General features: G+C 38.3%; 1 protein-coding gene across 8 annotated transcripts in view; it reads right to left on the bottom strand.

Annotated features, from left to right (window-relative positions):
• GPHN (gephyrin) overlaps positions 1-16,235 on the bottom strand; it is a 312,554-nt gene that overhangs the window by 213,898 nt on the left and 82,421 nt on the right. For all 8 annotated transcript variants that reach the window (XM_075030425.1, XM_075030431.1, XM_075030426.1 and 5 more), the window contains exon 2: positions 4,546-4,624. In XM_075030425.1, the coding sequence (XP_074886526.1) occupies positions 4,546-4,624 (79 nt within the window). The remainder of the gene's footprint in view (positions 1-4,545; positions 4,625-16,235) is intronic.

Here is a 16,235-nt window from a genome sequence, read left to right as displayed (position 1 = left end):
CAAGGAATCAAATGAACCGACAAAAATTTTCTGTCTTTCCTTGAGCACCAGCTTAAGAAATTTTGCCTTGCTACAGAGCCTCAAAGATCTCCCCACAAAAGCACGACTTTGCTAGCATCTTAAGCTGTTCCACTGCATTTTACCTCAGCTGAACATAGTCTGAAGAACATCTGCACCACCATCTAAGTACGACCAGGCTAGTTGCTCCAATTACACCTGCTGTCTGCAGCTCTGCTGTTTAGGATCATTCATGGAAAGACACCTGTAATCTTCTCATGTAGATAAATCTCCTCTGTAGAATGCAAAATTTTATATATCTTTTATGTGTTACGGGAATGGCAGGCAAGCCTGGAGTGGGTGCATCATCTAAACCAAATCATAGGCTTTGAATATTCATAACCATGTTAAGTTACTTATGTAAGAATCGAACTAAGTTCCATCTAGTTTTTGGTCATATTAACTACGCTGATGCCAAAGTGCCAGAATGCATACCTTTTTCACAGAAGAAAAGAAAAGAAGAAAAAAAAAAGGGAAAAAAAATGGTTTGCCTTTCCAGCTCTCTACACTTACACAGGATCAAATATACGTAGACTGTAATCTGCACAGCTCTCTCTGACATTCATAGAAACAGATTCCAGTTTATCTCACTGACATTTAGATTTTTTCTCAACTCTCCAAACAATCTCATCTGCTATAAATGAAAGTAATTTTTTCTCATCAGCCAAAAAGAACAATCCCTTTAATAATCTTTTATATGCTGTAGGCAACTCATACTTCCTCTCTTCCACTGTTGTTTTCTAAATTAAGTAACACCTGTCATACACTGCACTTTCTAACCACCTTCTCCTCTTGCTGTTCTCCTACACACCTCTCTAAGTTTGTGTGCAAAACTGGGCATTGTATACAGTAGAGACATCATGGGGCTCTGAGCAACCTGATCTAGTCGATGTCCCTGCTCATTGCAGGAGGGTTGGACTAGATGACCTTTAAAGGTTTCTTCCAACCCAAACCATTCTATGATCAGTGGCAACGAATAAAGAATAGCAGTTAATTCTCAAAACCACCTTTTCAGTTGAACCTCTAATCAACTTTTTGTTCAAATTCAACTTTTCTGTAATTAACTACAAAATGAGATTTAATTGTAAAGTTGTTGCATGCTTCCTTCTCCCACAGCCAGTCAGCAACTCCTCACTTTATGTTTATTTGATATGCTTGGTTTTTTTCTTAAGCAGCACTTCTATTTTCATTGACAGAGTAAAACACATACAAATGGAAAGAGATGAGCAAACTCCTGATTTGAGCAGCAGAGCTGTTATTACTAATGATGAGACAACTGAAGGAAGATCAAGTTTACAGAGTCCAGACTGCTCTAGCTAGGAAATCAGTCGGGGATAAAAAAGACTACCCTGACAATTAGGCACACTTGATATAAATCAGACACTAATCAAAAAAACCTACAATGCTGTCTTTATAGAGTTTCATTTCAATGTAAAGACACACTTTCAGCCCTCCAGAAAAAGCCTTCTGCAATAACAAAAGAGAAGTTGTCTTGGAGCTAAGACTGGCAAACAACAAGGAGTTGCCAAAATAGCTTAGAAAATTGTATGAAGTCTCACAAGAAATGGACACCATTCAAAATGCATTTTACATGATGTATCAAACCATCCTACTCTAAAACCACTTAATTTTTTTTTATACTATCCTCTTAGTGTATTATACTGTATTTCTACCTCTGCTGCAAACCCATCATCTACTAGTAATGTGAACTCCTGTTAAAAGTATTCACTTATTATCTATTTATATGCTAATGAACCTAAAATCTCTTGCACTCTCCTCGTTAAACTCTTTTATTAGTGTCATATGTTACAAATGCACTGCAAACCTTTAAAGTGACAGAGCCATTTGTAGAGAAAGCATCAGAATTTTTTATGTAAATCTGATGTTGTTATCTGATATTAGATTACAAAGAAGAAAGGCAGTTTGTCTACAGTCAGAGCAAATGAGCACCAAAGAAACCCTAAACCATAAATATTAAACCGGTAAGAGGATTAATCAAAAGTTATTTTGCTATTTCAGGTATCATTATAGGTGAAAATCTTAGCCAAATACTCTAGAGATTTTAATTAAACTTTACTCTTATTTCAAAAAAGGTTAAAACATCTCTTTGGCTGGCACTCTCATGCTTCTGCTCCACACTGTCCTTTGCGTTTATCTTTGCATAATAAAGAATTCAGATGCCATGAGTCACCTACAAAAGGCTGGGCTGAACAATATAGCCTTAGACCGTTTCTTCATTTTGGAGATTCACTCACACTATTACATATTTTGCAAGCACTCTTAATAGGCACTCATCTGTAAAACTACAAGAATATCAATTTGGAAAACAAAACAGTCTATACATTCCTATCTTCAGGCAGGAAGAAACAGACTTTTCTTGCAGTATAATCTGTCATACAACAGACGTGTCATAAACAGTCCTTGAGACCTAACAGATGTTTTGAGACTTTATTCAATCTTTTAAAGTGATGAAAATGGCTACGTTGTAGTCACTTATGCTTCTTATGCTACAAGCAACAGAAATCCATTTCATTTATTTTGCAGATTACAATAATTTATTACAATCTTCTTCATGTGAGTTATGGTCAGGGAAAGAAAATAGAAGATTTCATCACTTGGTAAACAGTAAGTAAAATGATCGTTCTACAAGAAAGGGAATTCATCCTTTCTGAAAGTAAACTCCAGAGGTGCAAAACCAAAACTATGTATAGCACATAAGCTCAAAAAACACATAACATTCTCAAAAAGAAAAAAAACAAACCCCAAACACTCAAAAGGCAAATTTTTGTTGAAAATTAAACCTTTGAAATAGCCTTGACTTCAACGCTTAGATAGTAATTATTAAAAATTTGCATTAATTCTGTGAATCTAGAGCAACAATTATACTTATCCCATGTATCTCTATTGTTTCAGAAGTATAAATTATCAAATATTATTTTCATAATGTCAAAATTTCCCAAGAATGCATGTATATACATGTCCTGGTTTCAGCTGGGATACAGTTAATTTTCTTTCTAGTGGTATAATATTTTCGGTTCAATATGAGAAGAATGTTGATAACACACTTATGTTTTCAGTTGTTGCTAAGTAGTGTTTAGACCAAGTCAAGGATTTTTCAGCTTCTCATGCCCAGCCAGCAAGAAGGCTGGCGGGGCACAAGAAGCTGGGAGGGGACACAGCCAGGGCAGCTGACCCAAACTGGCCTAAGGGGTATTCCATACCATGGGACGTCATGCCCAGTATGTAAAATGGTGGGAGTTGGCAGTGGGAGAGGGTGGAAATTGCTGCTTGGGAACTAACTGGGTATTGGTTAGTGAGTGGTGAGCAACTGCATTGTGCATCACTTGTTTTGTATATTCCAATTTATTATTATTATTATTGTCATTTTATTATTATCACTGTTTTTTTCTTCCTTTCTGTTCTATTAGACTGTTCTTGTCTTAACCCACAAGTTTTACTTTTTTTCTCTCCCATCCCACTGGGTGGAAGGGTAAGTGAGCAAGCGGCTGCATGGTGCTTAGTTGCTGGCTGGGGTTAAACCACAACAATATGCATGTGTCATTTGCGGTATCAACATGACAAAATAAATTCTGCATCTGCTGCATTACTAAAAATCCCCTGTAACTGAAATAAGATGTCAAATATACCTTATTTTTCACTGCTTCTCAACCAATACTGAAAAATGTGCTCTGCCAGTGTAAAGGCCCATCATGTTAGGACCCACTGTGGAATGCACTACCATTCCTGTTAAAAAGATGTGAATTTTTCCCCTTTCCCTTCCCTCATAACAAGTGGTACACTTGTGTACAATAGCAACAACATTTTCAGCTAGTACTAAAGTTAACTGAAGAGGAAAAAAACCCCAAAAAACAAAACCAAAACAACCCAGACAAAAACACAAAAAGGTTTAATACAATTTCAAGTCTGGCTCAGAGCTCATGAGGTTGAATTTTATTTTAGAGGAAAAGACCACAGTGAGATGAAGACCACTAGTCTTCCCATGAAGTAAAAATTAGATTATCTGCTCAGACACTTGAATTAAAACAGGTAGTAGAGGAAGAAATAAATATCAATTGAATGAAATCAGATACAAAGAAAAAAGATTCTACGTTAAGATAACTGGCAATAACATAATTAACCAGTAATCTCCTAATTTATATGCAGTTCCTCCTTAAACAAAGAAGGGCGACAATGTGCATACAACTCCTCCGTAGAAATACCAGCATGCACAATCTGTTACCTCTGATGACTCTTGTACCCTTTACCATATGTGCTCACTGGATATTAGTTCACAGACAGAAGTACGTAAAAAACAACGTGGTTTTAATAATATTTGCCTGTATTAAGGACTAACAACTTGGCAAGCATATTACCACTAAAGTACTAAGTGTACTTCATCATACTAGTTCTTCATATAATTACAAAACTACTCACAAGGATATCATGAAGAAGTTTTTCTTTGCTTAGCAATAAGAGCCAGATACTCACAAAGAAGGGTCTTGGACCAGATCTTTAAGGTTTATCCCACTACGATCCTCGGCAAGGTTCCTGAAGCAACTGTCACTCACTAAAAAAAATAAAAATAAAATTAAAACAAAACAAAAAAACAGAGAAAAAAAAAGGTGGAAATTTAAGAACAAAATGCAGTTCTTTTGATTAACTAGAAACACTTTTTGGTGTTGGGTGTAATTTGAACATTCATATATAAACTCCGATTTTCAGTGAAGTTTTACCTAATTTAAAGATAACTCAATGGAAAGTGATAAACACTGTATCACAGATTACACAGAAACAATCTGTTTCAGCTGGTGTCCTTACTACTTCTCCACCTGCGGCTACAAGAAGTCTCAAACACAAACACTGGGTGCACAGGTACACACAGATACCCATATGCTTAACAGTAGTGTCTTTAATCATGCACCGGTCAGTATTCTTTACCTAATCAGAAACAGTAAGAGTTGCTATATATTTAAGTTCACAGTTGTTCATGGGTTAGCAAAGATGTTTAATATGAACAATATCCAAAACAAGCAATTAAGAGCAAAATTTTATTCAAATAACTTATAATTAACTTATAAAGTGCATGTAAAGCAGCTAGTTACTATAATAATTGAAATTACAACACAGTAAATTTCACAGAAGTTTAAGAGTATTAGTGTGCTTTCATTTTCTTCACTACATTAAATTAAAAAAAAAAGGGGGGGGGGGGGGGCGGACACGGGACACAGGGGGAAGATGACGACGTGATTTAAACCTGAAACTCCAAATCCATTTTCTTGGTTAACTCTTTCAGCACATGTACCCCATTCCCACAAGCGGGCTCATTTCTCTTAAACAACACCTCAGTCAATTTGAGAGATGGAAAAAAAGTAGCGGCACAAATGCTGATCAGCATCAATTCAATGGAATTACAGTTATTTCTGACTATAGCAAACTTTCTGAAGGACACAGAGGTTGTGCTATGGCAACCTCGTCTCCCCATTTTTTTCTTTGATTGTAGGAGAGACAGAACACTGGGAAGCTGCAAATTTGCAAGCAAGCCGCCTCTTAGGTTCCTGTTCTAGTCAGATTGAGAAAACATAGATGCCTCAGATAAAAGTGAAAAATTTCAAACCCAGTTTTAACAACCAAGAATTCCAACAGTTTAGTTAATATGCACCAAAATCAAACTTCTGAAAACTAACATTTGACTATAATTGCCAATTAAATTACTAGCATTGAAAGCAATAGGAGAGCTTCCAGCGAGAGGAAGTAATTCAGTGGAATGGGCTGGAGTAAGGCCTCTTACAGGAAGACTTTAGCACTTTACTGACCTGCATACAAGTACAGCCACGCTCCCTCACATCCTTGCAAACTCTAGCCCAGGAAACAAAACAAATATTCTGCAATAAACATGGGATGGAAGCAATCAATCAGAGTAGGTACTACATTTCTCATGGCTTAGAAAACCATAAATCAACACTGCATGTATTTTAAAAAATGGTATACTCTGACTGAAATCCAAGCTATTTATTTTAAACAGGACATAGGGTGAAACTGTGTTTGATGGTATGGCAGAAGGATCAGGATGATCAATGGTGCTTTAAGGTTTGAGGGAAGAAAAGGCACAAGACAACTTTGCACCACAGACACAAATTGTACTACATATATGAAGGCCATGCCTAACTTCTTGTCTTTAAAGCACAACCAAGGGAGACTTTTGCATAGGACATCTGTATGAACACAATCCCCATGCAGGATTTTATTGTCTTCCTTCAAAATTTCATTTTTATCTTTTTAACTCCCCAGAAGTTTATAAAAGCTAGTATTTTAAGCAGTGTTGAGTGTGTCATTTATGGAGAGATATGGCATTGTTAGCTGCTCCCCTCTACAAATATACCAAGTGGCTGAGCCTCTGATCTGTATTACACCCCCTACATATACTCCTTATAGACAAGGAGAATCACAACAAAAAAAGCTCCCCAAAACACATTTGCTCCATGGAGTATGGACTGCATGACAGTCTATAAGGTACTAGAAATGTTTTTTAAGAAATTAAATATTGGCACAAATATCACAGGCATAGACTGAACCCACTCCTACCACAGAAACACATAGTCTGAAAAACATCACGCTAAGAAGAAATCCATTAAACAGTTTGACTTCCAAGTGAGCTGTTACATATATCAAAAGTGAAGAGGTTTTAGCAATAGCTCCAATGCACCCAACATTCGTCCTATTTTCAGCTCCTGGTTTCTATTACTGATGTTCTGTTTCTGACCCCTGTCTAGTCTTGTGCCTAGGAAGTAACAGAGATGGCAAGCCAATGGGGGAATTCAGTTCTCATCTGTCAAATACACAGCGTACAAAATTCCATATGAAAAGGTTAAAATCAGCATTCACACTCTAATGTGCAAACATCCAGTTTACAACAGTTGTGAAGCTTTCCCACTTGGCATTTGTGAACTGCTAAATCTGTCCATGTGATTTTTTTTCCTTTGCTTTCTTTAACAAAGCTTTAAATGAGACCACATGGAAGAAAAATGGATTATTAGCCTGTTGATTTCCAAAATGAGAAGTTCTTCAACTCTGAAGGTAAACTATTATCTTCTTCAAGTAGAGGTAGCATATAATCTGTTGTGAACTTTATTCTTTTCTAATGTTCTACAATTTGAAAACAATACAGCCCTTTAAAACTGTCACTTAACTTCTTATCCCAGTGTATTCCAGTAAACACAAGCCCTCTTTAGATCAAAGCACTTCAAATTCTACAACTGTTAATGGTCATTTTCATATCATATGCTTTAGAAAAAAATGCAACCATTATCCTCGAAAAATGAAGGGCTATCTATAGTCTGGTAAAGAAAATTAATAAAAATGTTTACCTCCCCAATATCAAAATATGCAATTCCAGAAAACTACTATTACCTGCCAGATTCTCCTCTTGGTTCTCAGAATTCAGAATTGCTTTTAGATTAGTGGTGGTTACCTGTTGATAAAAACCATCTTGACAACAAAAACGCTACACTCGGAAAGACAGTCACTGATTACTGTGATGCACTATTGGTTCGAAAATACATGGCCTACTACAACATTGAACAGTATGCACTGAAATATAAGATACCAATTTATTACATTTTTGTCTTTTAGTGATAACATCTCCTAAGTTCAGATCTTTTTCTTAGGACTTCTTCATCTGTCTAATATTTTTGGCAGACATTCCATAGCAGATCTCTCTTTCTTACTTCTCTTTTTATAGGATCATTTATATGTTTAGTTTTTTATACCAGCTTCATTCAGCTGCTGATAAATAGAAAAAATATTTAATGCACTTGGTATGTTCTGGAAAGTACTGGTCTGGCACAGCATTGTATTCTAGTCTGGTTTTGCTCGCGGTAAAGCATTATTCAGAAGTCTCATTTCAGATTCAGGTGGTTCTGTTCCATGCACTGCATGAAAATGTAGCAGGATTCAAGTATTTTGTTTTTATAGGCCCAACCTTATACACACTGCAAGCAGCCACTTTTACCTATTGTAATTGTACATATTGTTGACTTAAAGACCTAACAAACACTGCTAAGGAAACTTAGGTTTTAGGATATAAGAAGGTAATAGAATTTTTTCTCAGACCTCAAAACATCTCTCTTTAAAAGACTGTTCTCCTGCAGACATAGAAATCCTGTCCTATAGGCATACTTTAAAGAAGGCAAAGGAATGGGATAGTACCAGAATGTAAAGATTGATTCTCTTACTATTAAAATGGTTTTAAGGCATTTTGCAGGTCCCGTAAACAGTAACATCAGAGATAAATATCCTGCCTCTTTTATCTGCCACTGCCATATTTTTCAAATGACAGTGTGTCAACCAGAAAACGTACATAAGACAGATGGCATATTACAGAAATTTTGTAGCACCTTCACAAGATCTATTACAGAAAACAGCAAATTAATTATAAGAGCACTTATACTATTTGCATATCTGCACACAAATCTCTCGACGTATTTACAGAATAAAAAGAACTACTAGTCTGCATGCAAATTGCAAATGCTTATAACTGCTAGAAAAATATGTTGTCTGTGAGCAGCAGAAATAATGCAGGCTGGTTTCCTAAAAACCTGTGATCTAAATGCCATTTGCTATCACCATAATAAATCCAGATTCCCTTTGATACCCACACAAGGAAGAGAGCTAAAGCTAATACAAAGCCATGCATGTGAAAGCACCAGTCAATACCAGTCTGCCTTCTCCTCAGTGGGAGTAATAATCTGAGTGTCCTCTTTCCCTGGTTGCTAATTTTCACTTAATTTATAGATAACTGTACCCTTAAAAATTCTCTTTTTGTTACATTGCAGTTAGTTTTCTATTATCCTGTTAACACTTTTTTAAACAGTTTAAAAGCGGAGACCTGGAAGACCAATAAAAAGACTGAAGGATGACATTGTCTATCTTTTAAACACGTAAGCCTTGTTTTTCCAAGGCAGATAATCTAAAAACCATTTTCAAAATTGCAAGGCATTGATGCACATCAAATTTCAAGTTTCCTTCCTATTTTAAACTTCATTCTGCTAAAAATGGACATAAGAGAATGAAATCATAAAACGGCAACACTCTCAGTTTTAACCCACAACTATGTAACAACAAAAGTAGTTGCAGCACCTTAACGTAGTTACTAATAGGTTGTGCAGTATCTGGGCAAACATGTCACAGTGGAAACAATTTTAAAAATTGAGTTAAAGTACAGTGGTATTTACAGCACACAAATAAACAGCACTCAAAGATTTGCTTAGGTGTGAGCAGGGTCAGGCAACAGAAAACATACCATCCCCTCCACAGGTTCACATATTCTGACCTGAGTGCTATGCAAAAAAAGGTAACAAAACATTTTATTTAAATGGAGCATTAAAAGAGCTGAAATAGCCACATGAAGAAAAGAGTGTCTCTTTTATATGGATTGTAGTTTTTCTTTTTAAAGTATAAAACTCTTTAAATTATTGAAAAATAAGACTAACAAGTTCAAAACATTGTGCTGCTGAAATTAAGTTGTACAGGATATGCAGTATCAGAGATGGTTAATAATTTTCATACAAGTCCAGATGCAATGATTTTTTTATCCCATGAGAACAAAGAATTGCATTCAAAAAATAAGCAGGGCCTTTTTAAGTCAGTGTTGTATCCTTTCCATTTACATAATCACTTAATTTCTACTGTCAAAGAACTTATCATGAACAGCAAGAGTTCCAGACAGGTGAAAGTAGCTGAGAAGGTCCTGATCACATCACTGTTTGAGCTCATTTTCCCTTTTATCTTTGAAAACTTTGTAATCAGAAATACAAAGACCGAGGTGCAACAGTTTGGAACAAGTTACAGAATGTATCCACTGGTGGAAATCTTTATTTTAAGAAGTAATGTGAAAATCTGATAGATGTCGTGGTTTAACCCCAGCCAGCAACTAAACACCACGCAGCCACTCACTCACTTCCCCCCCATCCAGTGGGATGGGGGAGAAAATCGGGAAAAGAAGTAAAACTCCTGGGTTGAGATAAGAACGGTTTAATAGAACAGAAAAGAAGAAACTAATAATGATAATGATAACACTAATAAAATGACAACAGTAGTAATAAAAGGATTGAAATATACAAATGATGCGCAGGGCAATTGCTCACCACCCGCCGACCGACACCCAGCCAGTCCCCGAGCGGTGAATCCCTGCCCCCCCCTTCCCAGTTCCTAAACTGGATGGGACGTCACATGGTATGGAATACACTGTTGGCCAGTTTGGGTCAGGTGCCCTGGCTGGGCATGAGAAGCTGAAAAATCCTTGACTATAGTCTAAACACTACTGAGCAACAACTGAAAACATCAGTGTTATCAACATTCTTCACATACTGAACTCAAAACATAGCACTGTACCAGCTACTAGGAAGACAGTTAACTCTATCCCAGCTGAAACCAGGACATAGAAAAACAAAGGAAGACAAAGGCTGCTTCTGCAAGCTATTGATGAAGCCTGCAGATCAAAGAAAGCACACTGTTGAGATTAACCTATTTGAAATAAAAGGGCAAACAAGTAACTTCAATTTACTTAATAAAATTTATTTTTCATTGGGCATTCAGAGCTAGTCATAGTATCAAGACTAGCTATAGTTTCAATTCATGTATTATAATTCAGCCCCAAATACAAGTTCTGGGCAGAAAAGAGCAAGGACACATATATTTTATTCTGGTTATTTCAATTCACCAAAATCCAGTAAGTAGCCTCTTTCTCACCCACCCAGCAAGAGCATTCTTGTGCTTTCTCTGCCACATCAGTAACCACCAGTACAATGTATTTGTCCCTATTTTCTCCAACCAGGTAAAGTTTGATACAGCAGAGAACCTATCAACCGCAAAGACAAGACTGCAGTGATTAGTTTCACTCCCTGTATACATCTGCCTCTCACACCTGATAAATGTTTCTGTCATCTGCTTTGTTTTTCACACAGTTTTTGTCATATACCAAAATATAGGGAAGTTCTAAGTATGTTTTTTCAAGACAACAAAATTTAACATCCACCTTTATGAACATCCCATAGCAAGCTCTTCAAACTGTCCTTCACTGGATCTCAGAGCAGAGCAAGTCTTCTCTCCCTCTCCTTTCAAACGAAGTGCTACGAAGCGCCATCATGGTATCCTCAAAGACTGACAAAAAAGTACTACTATAAAAAAGGAGTTAATCTACTGGAAAAACAGGAGAAGAGAAAGGTTCAGGTGACCTACTGGAAAATGGTGTCATCAGAAACCAGAATACAAGTTTGACATTTGAATGGAAGGAGTAGTGCCACCTGTAAGCCAGATGCAAAGGAGGGCTACTGCAATGATAAAGAAAAGTAAGACCTCTCAAAGATTAAAAAGAGCTTTCTTGATTAGCTTAGCAAAATGAAAGCATTAGATGGTTGCTGCTGGTGTGTTTATATAAATACACCAGCAAAACAAAATTCAGAGGGAGCAGAGATAACAAATAGTGTTGCACAAGAAAAAGAACTGTGAGAAAAATCGTAAGAAATAGCAAGTTTTCGAAGAGCTAGAGAGGTGAAACCTGAGAAGTAATCTTTCTCTAAGAACAGTGAGGGCAAGGAAAGTGCAGACTGGTTCTTGATTTAGGAATAGATTAAATGACACAGGAATTGTTCTTGAACACAGGAGGCCTTCTGTGCCACAGTTGCTAATGCTGTAAAATTTATGTTAAAGCTTCTCTGAAGGCTATGAACTTCTAAACCCCCCCAAGGTTTCTCACATTTTCTAACAGCAATTAAATAAGCCACTTTTTCTGTGTATCCATTAGTCTAGTGGGTTATGCCTCTTTCAAATGATTTATCATTTAAATTTTACAGTATTCGTGTGGCCTTAGGCTACAAATTCTGTACTGGGTTTTAATCTAATATTCTAACAAGCTTGAGTTTCAACTCAGTCACACTGTAAGTGTGATCACTGCAGTGATCAGGTGAACTTCAGAAAAAAAACATGAACTCATTAAAGACATTCAAATCTTTGGAGATGTAGCATTATCAACACTTCTAATTGTTTGTACCTGATAAAAGAATTAAATTCCTTGAAGCTACGAATACTAAATGCTTGATGGAATTGTTTCCTTTGGAGTCTTGTTACTTTTCATTAGAAATAAAGTTTGTGGTTTGGATTTTTTTCCCCAACAAGTATTTTCAATAAGAAGTTTTTGTTGCACCTCCTTTCACTGTAAAACCATAAAAAATTCTAGGATGGGAAGGAAAAGGATAGAAGAAGGTAAGCATATATAAGAGAAGGGAAGAGAAGACTTAAAACAACAACAACAAAAAAGCTAAGTACTTTTGAAGAGTAATACCTCCTTTTAGAATTCTCTGAAATTATTAGTTCTATCACAGGTTAGAACAGCTGTACTTACAGCAGATGCCAAGAACCATTCCTTTAAATGGCAGTCTTTACAAAGAGGTTTTGATTTTCAGCTTTGCTTATTTCTTTAGGAGATGTGTGAGAGTGTTTTCGATTACTCTAAAAAAAATAATATTCTTATCCCTAATTTTAGTTTTCTTGTATTTTATTTAGTTCAGGAAAAAAATATGTTTAGTTTCTTAGCTAAAAACATCTGAAACAATTCACAGCATCTTATGTAGGCCCAGTTTAACAGTTTACACAGATTCTTGGTTGCAATCTACACAAAGTCCACAATCAATCTCAGCTAGATGCACTTTTAAATATGACAAACTATGCCTATGCTAGATGCTAACACATTTCACATCTTATCTGCCAGCTTGATTAAGAAACACAAGCATCATGAGAAAAACTATACTACATTTTCCTAATGACACATTCAATCTATAAACACTGCATTTCTCATATAAACCACTCCAGTCAACTCTCTGTTTCCTCTGTCTCCAAAACACAAATGTCTTATTATGGATCTGTGAGCCCAGGTTTGCGTGATCAATTAATGACAGGATTTAAGAAACCACACTTCATATTATGGCACGCAGCAACACCCCTCTTTGTACTGCTGCACAGCTAAATGCATACAGACCTGCTGGTACTTAGATAATCCTCCAGGACCAACCCCGCAGGCCCCAGGGCCTCAGTGTCCTGTCTTCCCTCTGCTCATGTCTCATACAGCCCCAGACACCAGAAATCAGGTAACCTGCCATCTGCAAGGATCTTGTATTTTCTGCATAGTTCAACATAGTCTGCAAACTCCGTTAAAAGAAACCACCTCAAAAACACATAGTAAAAAATGGCAGGAAAAAAAACCCCACACCTACTTCATTTGGTGTTACCCACGTCATTGTCCAGCACCTGAAATACCTAAAATTGTATCACAGCAGAAGGCGACAACTCCAAACTTGAGAATTCCCCTGGTCATTGTATCTATGGTTTGAGAAGATGCCTTCGCTGAATCCAGACCTACAACCACGCACTATGGGACTTCCAAGGAAGGACAGTATGAATTTTAGATTACAGGAAGAGGCAAGGGTAACACAAAGACAAGGCATGGAGCTGGAGGAGATCCAGGATCAGACCACAAAACCAGATGTCTTACTGAGTATTTTGGGTTCATCTTCTAAGTTCAGGTGAAAGCAAATAAAGCTCATCCACAGTACCAGACCAGGGGAGTGACACAAACCGAGATTAACAAAAATGAGGAGGAAGCAGAGCTGACAATACTAAATGTTTTAATGAGCTAGTAACACTGCAGAAATCCCAATGACAACCAAGTGCAACTCCAGCCTGAATGAAGAGTGTTAAATCATACACAGCTCTAAGATTTCAAAGCCTGAAGATGCAATCATAGAAAAATAATGCCAGTGAGCACATAAACCAGGACATAAACATGTAGTGCGGACAACTCCACTATAGACAACGACTTGAAGAAAAAGACATTCCCTCCTTTACAAAGTTAGTGTCCTGGTTTCAGCTGGGATAGAGTTAATTTTCTTTTGAGTAGTTGGTATAGTGTTATGTTTTCGGTTCAATATGAGAAGAATGTTGATAACACACTGATGTTTTCAGTTGTTGCTAAGTAGTGTTTAGACTACACTAAGTCAAGGATTTTTCAGCTTCTCAAGCCCAGCCAGCAAGAAGGCTGGAGGGGCACAAGAAGCTGGGAGGGGACACAGCCAGGACAGCTGACCCAAATAGGCCAAAGGGGTATTCCATACCATGGGGCATCATCCCCAGTATGTAAATTGGCGGGAGTTGGCCTGTGCGGCGGATCACTGCTTGAGAACTAACTGGGTATTGGTTGCCAAGTAACTGGATTGTGCATCACTTGTTTTGTATATTCCAATCCTTTTATTATTACTGTCATTTTATTATTGTTATCATTATTAATTTCTTCCTTTCTGTTCTATTAAACTGTTCTTATCTCAACCCACAAGTTTTACTTTTTTTTCCCCGATTCTCTCTCCCATCCCACTGGGTGGCGGGGTGTCAGAGACTGAAGGAGTTAACGTCTCAAACATTGTGGTGGGGCAAGTTCTGCTTAAAGAGGAACTCTGCATAACAATGAACCCTGCCCAGCGAGGAACCAAGGGGAAAAGCAGCCACTGAGCACCCATCAGGAGAGTGCATAGTTCCCTGTTCTGATACAAAGATCAAATGATAGTCAGGTCTGCAGGGAAGGGGAAGTTACTCCCTAAAGGACCTCCAAGTCCCAAAGGCTCACAAACCACTCATGACACTTCAATTGGCCTGGTAAGTTCGAGTGCCCGCCTGAAGGAGGGGCAAGGATGATAAAAGGGCACAAACTGAAGCCCCAGGGGTACAAGCCCACCAGAACTGGACCGCTCGGCTGACTGGACCATCGCTGGACCCGGGACTGGTGAGATCTTTCTCTCTTCCCTTTTCTCCTTCTGTCTTGTTGCCTCTTTCTCCTTACTTTTCCACAATCCCTACACCTCATCCCTTTAGACATAAACCATTGACCAAGTCTGGGACTAGGAGTAGATTCAGCTGCCCTTAGGTTCCTCTCTGAAGAGGAGTCTAGAAAGCAAGGGGGTCCGCTCTGAACCTTGTGACTCAACAGGAGGGATCTCCTTCTTCCCTGAGTTGATGTGTATGGTTACCATGGGTTAGACGGTTCACTGAGGCAGTTCCATGCCAGTTCCTGTTGTGAGAAACCCCACCACCTGCTGTTATGCCTCCCAAATTCAGTTTGCTTCTGTCATGAATAAAATGTTTAATTGATCGTTCGCTGTCATTTCACCAAATTCAGGGAATTCCCAATTCAACAGGACTTCCTGGTCTGTCCAGCCTGGTGTGAAAGACTGAAAGAGTTAATGTCTCAAACATTGTGGTGAGGCAAGTTCTGCTTAAAGACAAACCCTGCACAGCAAGGAACCAAGGTGAAAAGCCCATCAGCTCAGACATTAGCAACAGGAGAGGGAGGGCAGGCGTGCTGGAGGGTGAGCAGCTCCCTGTTCTGATAAGCTGTTCTGATACAAAGATCAAACAATGGCCGTGTCTGCAGGGAAGGAGAAGTTACTCCACAAACGACCCCCAAGCCCAAAGGCTCACAAACTGCTCATTAACCTGACGAGTTTGGGTGCCCGCCCGAAGGAGGGGCAAGGATGATAAAAGCACACAAACTGAAGCCCCAGGTGTGCGAGCCCTCGGCTGACTGAACCAACGCTGGACCCAGGACAGGTGAAGTCTTTTTCTCTTCCTTTTCTCTCTCTGTCTTCTTCTCTCTTTCTTTTTCCACAATCCCTACACCTCATCCGTTTCAAGATATAAACCGTTGACCAAGTCTGAGAGTAAGAGTGGATCCAGCCACGCCTAGACACTTCTCTGAGGAGGAGTCTGGAAAGCAAGGAGGTCTGCTCTGAACCTTGTGACTCAACAGGAGGGATCTCCTCATTCCCTGAATCCATGTATATGGTTACACGGTTTACAGAAGTAGTCTTATGCCAATTCCTGTTGTGAGAAACCCTGTCACCTACTACCACGCCTCCCCAGTTCAGTTTGCTTTTGTCATGAATAAAATCTTTAACTGATCGTTTGGTGTCGTTTCACCTTAATTTAGCCCGAGGGAATTTCGACTTAAACAGGACTCCCTGGTCTGTCCAGTCTGGGTCGTGACAGGGAGCAGTGAGTGAGCAGCTGCGTGGCGCTTAGTTGCTGGCTGGGGTTAAACCACAACTATCAGCATATGGGCCCAGTCTGGTGGACCTGCC

Source organism: Buteo buteo, chromosome 6 (genome assembly GCF_964188355.1).
Source record: "Buteo buteo chromosome 6, bButBut1.hap1.1, whole genome shotgun sequence".
In the NCBI taxonomy this organism is placed as follows: domain Eukaryota; kingdom Metazoa; phylum Chordata; class Aves; order Accipitriformes; family Accipitridae; genus Buteo; species Buteo buteo.
The sequence above is the reverse complement of the archived record's forward strand: the minus strand, read 5'-3'. Positions and strand labels throughout refer to the sequence as shown.